Source organism: Apis dorsata, unplaced genomic scaffold, assembly GCF_000469605.1.
Source record: "Apis dorsata unplaced genomic scaffold, Apis dorsata 1.3 scaffold_553, whole genome shotgun sequence".
Lineage (NCBI taxonomy): Eukaryota > Metazoa > Arthropoda > Insecta > Hymenoptera > Apidae > Apis > Apis dorsata.
Window position 1 is genome coordinate 14,134 of NW_006263769.1, and position 7,581 is coordinate 21,714.

The 7,581-nt window shown below is 19.0% G+C and overlaps 5 protein-coding genes across 5 annotated transcripts; all 5 read right to left on the reverse strand.

Annotated features, from left to right (window-relative positions):
• Positions 1–357: 357 nt before the first annotated feature.
• Positions 358–2,496, reverse strand: LOC116186275 (uncharacterized protein PFB0765w-like). The gene is made up of 8 exons (XM_031512997.1): positions 2,119–2,496; positions 1,897–1,950; positions 1,471–1,827; positions 1,164–1,331; positions 919–1,105; positions 700–850; positions 561–639; positions 358–488 (listed from the first exon to the last, which is right to left on the reverse strand). Exons 1-8 carry the CDS (start codon positions 2,494–2,496, stop codon positions 399–401), a joined length of 1,464 nt encoding a protein of 487 aa, XP_031368857.1. The 3' UTR covers positions 358–398.
• A 152-nt stretch (positions 2,497–2,648) lies between these two features.
• On the reverse strand, positions 2,649–3,455 carry LOC116186276 (sarcolemmal membrane-associated protein-like). The gene is made up of 2 exons (XM_031513014.1): positions 3,432–3,455; positions 2,649–3,139 (listed from the first exon to the last, which is right to left on the reverse strand). Exon 2 carries the CDS (start codon positions 3,039–3,041, stop codon positions 2,664–2,666), a length of 378 nt encoding a protein of 125 aa, XP_031368874.1. The 5' UTR covers positions 3,042–3,139; positions 3,432–3,455; the 3' UTR covers positions 2,649–2,663.
• Positions 3,456–4,087: 632 nt separating this feature from the next.
• Positions 4,088–5,334, reverse strand: LOC102677675 (putative leucine-rich repeat-containing protein DDB_G0290503). Its single transcript, XM_031513016.1, has 4 exons — positions 5,289–5,334; positions 5,078–5,227; positions 4,815–5,009; positions 4,088–4,726 (listed from the first exon to the last, which is right to left on the reverse strand). Exons 2-4 carry the CDS (start codon positions 5,204–5,206, stop codon positions 4,292–4,294), a joined length of 759 nt encoding a protein of 252 aa, XP_031368876.1. The 5' UTR covers positions 5,207–5,227; positions 5,289–5,334; the 3' UTR covers positions 4,088–4,291.
• Positions 5,335–5,431: 97 nt separating this feature from the next.
• LOC116186278 lies at positions 5,432–6,307 on the reverse strand. Its single transcript, XM_031513021.1, has 4 exons — positions 6,134–6,307; positions 5,978–6,058; positions 5,628–5,900; positions 5,432–5,554 (listed from the first exon to the last, which is right to left on the reverse strand). Exons 1-4 carry the CDS (start codon positions 6,200–6,202, stop codon positions 5,432–5,434), a joined length of 546 nt encoding a protein of 181 aa, XP_031368881.1. The 5' UTR covers positions 6,203–6,307.
• Positions 6,261–7,145, reverse strand: LOC116186279. Its single transcript, XM_031513022.1, has 4 exons — positions 6,855–7,145; positions 6,641–6,793; positions 6,339–6,547; positions 6,261–6,264 (listed from the first exon to the last, which is right to left on the reverse strand). The coding sequence occupies exons 1-4, from the start codon at positions 7,062–7,064 to the stop codon at positions 6,261–6,263; spliced, it is 576 nt and encodes a 191-aa protein (XP_031368882.1). The 5' UTR covers positions 7,065–7,145.
• Between the last annotated feature and the right edge of the window lie 436 nt (positions 7,146–7,581).

A 7,581-nucleotide genomic window follows, 5' to 3' on the forward strand; every position in this document is an offset into this window, starting at 1 on the left:
CTTCAAATTTTTAACAAGTTTTAAAATCTTCTTTAGATATAATTTAATTTAATTTAAAAAATACATGTTACAAAAAGATTCTATATTTTTAAAATCATTTGTTGTAAATAAATCCAATATTACTATAAATGACAAATACGTTATAATTAATTTTGTATTTTTTATTAAAATTTATTACAAGCATTCTCATTTGATATTAAATCTTTTAAAACTATAATAATATAATTTATATGAGAACAAAATTACAGTATCAAAATTGTTATAACATTAAGATTCAGAATAAATATCTTATAAAAATATATTGTATTTTTGACAAATTTTATTTCAAAAAATTTTATTTGTCAAAAGAACAAATTTTTTAAAATATAACAAAATTTATCTTGAAAATTTTAATAATATTAATCTGTTGTTTTAATATATTCATGTATATTGCTCAATTTATGGTAAGCACTACATTGATTAATAAAACTCCATCTTTGTTTATCAAACTATAAAAATAAAAATATATATTAGAATAAAATAAATATAATTAAAATAAAAATTTACAAAATTAAATGTACAGTGCTATCTTTTTCCATTTGTTTTTCTTTCTCATATTTATTTTCTAATTCTAGAGATTTTTCTTCACCATTAAAGTATCTGTAATAATATAATTTAATAATATTTTATGCAAATTTAATATTTTTTTTAATAAGTTACCCAAAATTGTGTTCTAAATTGAATTTATAATCTTGTGTTTGTAAAGTTGGATACTTTTGAGTATCATTGAAAGATTTAAATTGCCATTGATTTTGAAAATGTGAAGTTTTCTCCTTTACAATTGATGACATCATTTTATTATACATTGATTCTTTAAAATTAAATAATTATGTTAGTATCTTGTATAAATTTAAGATAGAATTATATTATTTTTAATACCTTCTTCATTCATTGATAAAATTTGAAATTTCTTTTCTGGTTCATTTAATTTTGTATAAAATTGCTCTTGAACACCATTATCAGATAAACATTGATTTACATTTTCCATGTGTATTATATTAGTGCTATTGTTAATAATTATATTTATTCGTTCATGCAATTCCATTAATTCTTTCATATTCAATGACTACAAATGTTTAATTATTAATTAAATGTTATTATTATATAAAAATGCGATTACATACTAATAACCAATTTTCTGAATCAAACACTTTTTCATTTTTTATATCATCTTCAAATTGTTTTTGTAAAACTTCAATATTTGCTTTATGTCTCTCACAAAGTGCATTTAAACTACTATCATAATTTTTCTTCATTAATATTAATTTATCTTGATATTCTTCCATCTGAGACTGCAAAAATTATAAAAATATTAAAATAAAAATATTATAGAATATATATAATATGTAAAATATATAATTAATAGTTAAATATAATTTAGTAATTAAAATAGTATATTTTATTGTTATATTAATATTAAATAAAAATTACTTTAAGAATAATACGAAGATCATCATTTTCTTGCACTAAATGTTTTATGACTTCTTTAGGATGTTTTATTTCAAAATCTTTATTCTCCATTTTATTTTGATTTACATTATGTTCATTTGTAATATTTTTTTCTTTATATTTTGTATTTATATTATTATCTTGTAAAGAATCAAATCGTTCAAACGTTATATAATTATTTTTTAACAATTCGTCTTTTGTATTTACATTATTCAATAATTGTATATCAATTTCTTCTATTTCATTTTCTTTTATTTCTCGTTTTTGATCATTATATTTTTGTTTAAAATCTTCATTTGTATTATCTATAGTTAATTCTATTTCTCGATCTTGATGAATCTAAAAATAAAACAAGTATATAATTAATTAATAATAAATAAAAGACACATAAGAATATATTTTACTAACTATGTATTTATCTTGCAAATTTTTAATATTTGATGATTCTTCTAAATTAGGTAGCTTTTTAAGATTTAATAATCTTTCATAAATTTTATTAGAAAGAGCATATAATTTATTTTTTAAATTTTCTTCTATCATTTCATTGCGTAGTCTAGTCGATAATTCAGAAATTTCATTTTTCCAATATTCTACATCTTTTTTCAAGATTTCATTTTCACGTAAAAATGCATCTAAACTAATATCAAGTTTTTTATTATTATTTTGATCATTTATAAGTTGATTTCTTAAGTTATTGAGTTCAATTTTTAATTTCTTTTCATTTTTATCCAATTTCGTTAGATTTTCTTGCATTGTATATATAATATTAATTTTATCATTTTGTTCAGTTAAGGATATAATTGTTAAATTCATTTCCATAAGTTTATGTTCCATATCTTTTACTTTTTCATTTAATAACTTATTTTCATTTTCCAACTTCAAAATTTCACAATGTTTTCCTTCCATTGCATTTTCATATTCAGCAATTTTTTGTGATAAAATATTATCAATTTTATCAATATTGCTTTTCAAACTAATTATAGTTTTATCCTTTGTAGAAATAATCATATTAGCTTGAATATTATTTTTTTTTAATTCATTATTTTCAAATTGTGAATCAATTAATCTACAAATATGTTAAGAATTGAAATATAATTAAATAAAATTAAAAATTATAAATAAAAATTTAACTAATGAAAAAAATAATTAAATATTTTTATAAAACAAAATAAATATTACCTTTTTTCTATTTCTTTAATTTTATTTTCCAAAACAGTATTTAAATTTTTAGTTTCAAGGAATTCATGAACTTTCTGTGATAAATTTTTAATTTGTTTGTTTTTCATTACTAATTGTTTCTTGCTTTGTTGACATTCTTTTGATAATCTATTTTTTATATTTTCTAGATTTTTGTTCTCTTTTTTTAATGTATTACAATCTTTATCATATATGGACAACTCATTTTTAAATACTTCAAGTTGCCCTTCTAATTTCAATATAAGATCATCTTTTTTATTAAGATCTATGGTCATTTTTGATAATTGCTCTTTAATATTATTTTCAAACTTTTCTTCTTTTAAACAATCACCTTCTCCTCTTTGTTGTTGAGCCATTTCCTTTTTTAATTGAGCTATTTCTACATCTTTCCTTTTTAATTCTTTTTGTTGTTCTCCTATTCTTTCAATTATTTGTATATGTTGATCTCCAGCACCTTAATAAATTACTTTTTGACATTAATTATTATATTAATTAATATATTTGATATTTATTTATAATTAAATTTATCATTTTTAAATATTTCTAAGTAAATAAATAAAAATATGATATATTTAATATATATATTTTACTTATTTATATTACATATTTATTATATATTATATAATTATAATGCAATTAATATATATATTTATATTATTTATATTATTTATATTATATATTTATATATTTTATTTATTTATATTTAAATAATTATAATGCAATATAATTATAATTAATATAATTACCTTGAAGAATTGTACTTATTTTATTAATACACGATTTCAAATATGTTTCAATTGCTCGATTAATTTTTTCATCACATAAATGTTTTTTTTCCGTATATAAAATTTCATTTAATAACTGATATAAAATCTCTTCAATAAATTCATTTATCTTATTTTGTATCTGTAATAAATCACTAGGAAGCTCTTTAATGTAAGAATTATATTTTATTTGTTCTTCTTTATGTTGATTATACAAATCAGAAATTACTTGCTTTTTTGAGATTATATCTAAAAAAAGTTGATATATTAATGTATATTAATAATTAATTATTATTAATGTATATTAATAATAATTTTATAAAAAATACAAACCAGCAACTTAAATTACCTTGAGATATATTAATAGCTGATTGTGTATCTTTAAGTATTTCATAAAAATAGTAAGTTTGTTTAATCATTACAGGGCGTTCAATTTCTACATATATTTGTAATTTTTGTGTAAGAGATCGCAATTTTATAATAAAATGCGTAAAATATTTAATGATTTCTTTTTCTATCTTATCTATATTATCATTTCTACTCAATTTAATCATATAATTATGATATTCCTATTAAAAGATATATTATTTGTTTTATGAAAAATATTAAACAAATGAAAAATATTACCTTTTGGAATTCATGAAAATCGAAATTATTTATTGTTTCATTTAATAAATTTGTATTATTAAATGAATTATTAGGTGAAATAGTGTCTAATTCTAATTCACTTGAATTATTTTCATTTTGCCTTACATCAAATAAAACTATGTTGTCCTTAACTAAAATATATGAGTTTGATAATACTGATTTTCAACACAATATATAATTTATATATATATATTTTAAAAAATATTACTTATATTTTTTGAATCCTCTTTAGATTCATCAAAAAATTCTTCACAAATTATATTTTTTAAATTTTGATTAGAATAATTTTGCTGTTTATTATTTTTTATATAGTGTTCTAAATCTCCTATTTGTTGTAAATAATTCTCTCTTTCTATTTTGTAACTTTGAAATCTTGTCATAATAATGTTTATATTGTATAATATATTATTTGCTTCTTCACCAATATCCAAGTTACATTTTGTACAACTACAAACTTCTTCACAAACATCATTAAGCTCTTCTAAATTGTTTAAAATGTATTTTATATTATTGAAAAAATCACTAATATCTTGCTTCATAGAAACTAATTGCTCTTGATATTGAGAAATCTTAATATCCTTATTTTGAATTTCAGTTTTTAAAATCTCCAATGTATTGTTTGTTTCCATCTAATAATTAGAATTAAAAAACATAAAAACATAAAATATAATAATTATAAATTAATAAAATTTAATACATATAATAAAAATAATATACTTGTTCATTATATTTAATAGATAGTTCTTTAATCACTTTTAACAATTGATTTAATTTTTCTTCTTGATCTGTTAATAGACAATGCTGCTCATAATTTTGTTTCTTAAGTTCGTCTCTTTCTTTTAATACATTTTTTAATTGTTCTAAAGATTCATTATAATTTTTTGCTAATTCTTCCATGTCTTGTACTTTTTTCTATGATATAGAAAGAATAAATAATATTTTTTTTTAAATTTTAATTTTAAATATAAATAATAACTAACTAAAAGTGACTCTTTTTCTAATCGTAATGTTATTGTTTCTTTAATACATAATTGAAGCTTTTCAATTTCTTGAGAATATAAATAACAACTTTCACATTTCTCATTTAAATCTTGTTTGAGTTGTTCCATTAAGCATTTATAACCATGGAGCTAGAAAAAAAAAGATAATATTTATAAAATAAAATGATAATATTAATAAAAATTATATTACTTTTTGCTTCAAATCTTCTATTTCATAATTACGCTCATGATCTAATTTGAACAATTTTTCATGTAATATCTGTATAATAATTATTAAATATTAATTGACTTAAATATTTTTATACATCATACTTTAAAAATTAATCTGTAAGATTATATTTTGTAACTTGCTTTAAGATTCTCTTGTTGAGTGTGTATAAAACTTTCCTTTTCTTTTAATAAAATTTCCAAATGTTTATTCATATCACGTAATTCTTCTAATTCAGCATCTCTTACCTGAAGAAAATAAAAATATAAATTATTATATAATTATAGACTTACATTATAATTATAAACTTATATATCATACACAAAGTTCATTTTTTAAGACAATGATTTCAGAATCTTTTTGAATGATAATTCCTTTGTGAATACTATTATGCCGATCAAAATCAGATTCTGTCCCTATTTCAGTATCAGATTCTGTTGGACTTTCAATATCTTGTGAGCTATCACTACAAGATGCATCACATTCAAAACTTTGTTCCTCGTGATTATTTGTTTGTGTACTACTTTTGTCTAGATCTACTACACTGTTATCCTCGTCACTAGATTTGGATGTGAATGATGTTTGTGACATTGTCTAAATAATATAATATTTATATAAATATATTACTAAAATAATAAAAAGTACAATTAGATTGGCAATTAGATCCATACAGATACTGTTATAGTTTTATTTAAATATTTATCAACTTGATCATTGATTTGTACTTCTACATCACGTGTTTCTTTTTCTACCTATAAATAGATATTAAATTCATTAAAATGATATTAATAATAATATGAAAAATTTGATTGATATATTATAACTACTTGTAAAGCTACATCAACATATTCTATCCAGGATGATGTCTTTTCACTGTATTCTGCAACATTCAACATATTCTAAATTAAAATGAAGAAAATTAAAAATTTTATAAATACTTTTATTTATATTGTTTTACCTGAAATAGGAAATGATTTCAAAATAGATCTACATGATGATATTAAATTATAATTTTTCAAAGATGAATCAAACGCTGTTAAAGAATATAATTGATTATGATTTGTTATAGTTGATGCATTTTGTTTATTTTGTAAATTTCTCTCACAAGGTATATGAATTGATAAATATGAATTTGAATGAATCACAGGACCTGATTTGCTCATATTAAAAAATGCATCCTTTAATAATCCTGTTGTATAATTGTTTTTCTGTGACGAAGTTTTTACTTTTGAAATATAATCCTAAAAAATAAAGTAATAAGAGATTATTGCATAATTTTGTATTATATATAGTATATTTATATTATATAATAGTATAATATAAAATATGTTTACTAAATTTCTTAATTCTTCTTCTTGTTCAGGAGTAAGTCTAAGACTCTTATATTTGTTAAGTTCTCTTTTAACTGCTTGAAGTTTATTTTGAGTTTCTGAATTGAGTTGAATAATATTATCAATGACTACATTAAATGGTATTATTTTTCCTATCTACAAAAAAAGATAGTTGGAAATTTTTATTTTAAATTTTATTATTTACTTAAGTACATACTGATGAATCATGTTCATTGAGTTCACGAAAATAACGTGAATTTTCTAAAGAATTCGGACTCCAAGCTCTAATATCCGAACAAGAATCATGTAATTTTAATCGACCTTCTAAACGTTTTTTCGGTAAAACATAATCACCATATATCAAAGGTGTTCCAGAGTTATGTTTACTAGTTAAAAAAATTCGAGGTCCATGTTCTACGTAAGACATATTTACTTTCTTTTTCTTTATTCAATATCAGTTTATATATTAATTACTACTGTTAACATAATTGATGAAATCTATATAAAATTCTTCTTTTAAAAATACAATTTATAAAATAAATTGCATTATATATTTGATTGTTTTTATTTACATACTATAGTAACTATAAGAAACAAAACCTAAAATAATATAAATGGTGATCAACATAAAATTCATACATAAAATTCATAATAAATATTTTATTTTATAAATAATCATTAGAAAGAATTGTATTACATTTATCATAATTTTTCGTTTCTACTAAAATAATATAATCTATAAAATCTATAATATATAATGTGAATACAATATGAATGTGGTATGAATTTTGTAGTAAATTACTTAAAATATAGAGAATAATGAAATGAAGATAACAAGTAATTTATATTGATATGTATATTTAAGTATAAAATATTATATATAGATTGTCAGAACATATATATATATATATATATATATATATATATACAATTCTTAAATACAT

Bases quoted from the DNA above. Each gene is read 5' to 3' on its own strand.
- LOC116186275 (XM_031512997.1), bottom strand. From the start codon at position 2,496: ATGATTATTTCTACAAAGGATAAAACTATAATTAGTTTGAAAAGCAAT. The intron at 1,332-1,470 runs GTAATTTTTATT...TAATTTTTGCAG, and splicing joins ATCTTCGTATTATTCTTAAA to TCTCAGATGGAAGAATATCA. The intron at 1,106-1,163 runs GTATGTAATCGC...AAACATTTGTAG, and splicing joins ATTCAGAAAATTGGTTATTA to TCATTGAATATGAAAGAATT.
- LOC116186276 (XM_031513014.1), bottom strand. From the start codon at position 3,041: ATGGCTCAACAACAAAGAGGAGAAGGTGATTGTTTAAAAGAAGAAAAG.
- LOC102677675 (XM_031513016.1), bottom strand. From the start codon at position 5,206: ATGGAACAACTCAAACAAGATTTAAATGAGAAATGTGAAAGTTGTTAT. The intron at 5,010-5,077 runs GTTAGTTATTAT...TCTATATCATAG, and splicing joins TAGAAAAAGAGTCACTTTTA to AAAAAAGTACAAGACATGGA. The intron at 4,727-4,814 runs GTATATTATTTT...TCTAATTATTAG, and splicing joins CTATTAAATATAATGAACAA to ATGGAAACAAACAATACATT.
- LOC116186278 (XM_031513021.1), bottom strand. From the start codon at position 6,202: ATGTTGAATGTTGCAGAATACAGTGAAAAGACATCATCCTGGATAGAA. The intron at 6,059-6,133 runs GTAGTTATAATA...ATCTATTTATAG, and splicing joins ATGTTGATGTAGCTTTACAA to GTAGAAAAAGAAACACGTGA. The intron at 5,901-5,977 runs GTATGGATCTAA...TATATTATTTAG, and splicing joins ATAAAACTATAACAGTATCT to ACAATGTCACAAACATCATT.
- LOC116186279 (XM_031513022.1), bottom strand. From the start codon at position 7,064: ATGTCTTACGTAGAACATGGACCTCGAATTTTTTTAACTAGTAAACAT. The intron at 6,794-6,854 runs GTATGTACTTAA...CTTTTTTTGTAG, and splicing joins TCAATGAACATGATTCATCA to ATAGGAAAAATAATACCATT. The intron at 6,548-6,640 runs GTAAACATATTT...TTTATTTTTTAG, and splicing joins AAGAAGAATTAAGAAATTTA to GATTATATTTCAAAAGTAAA.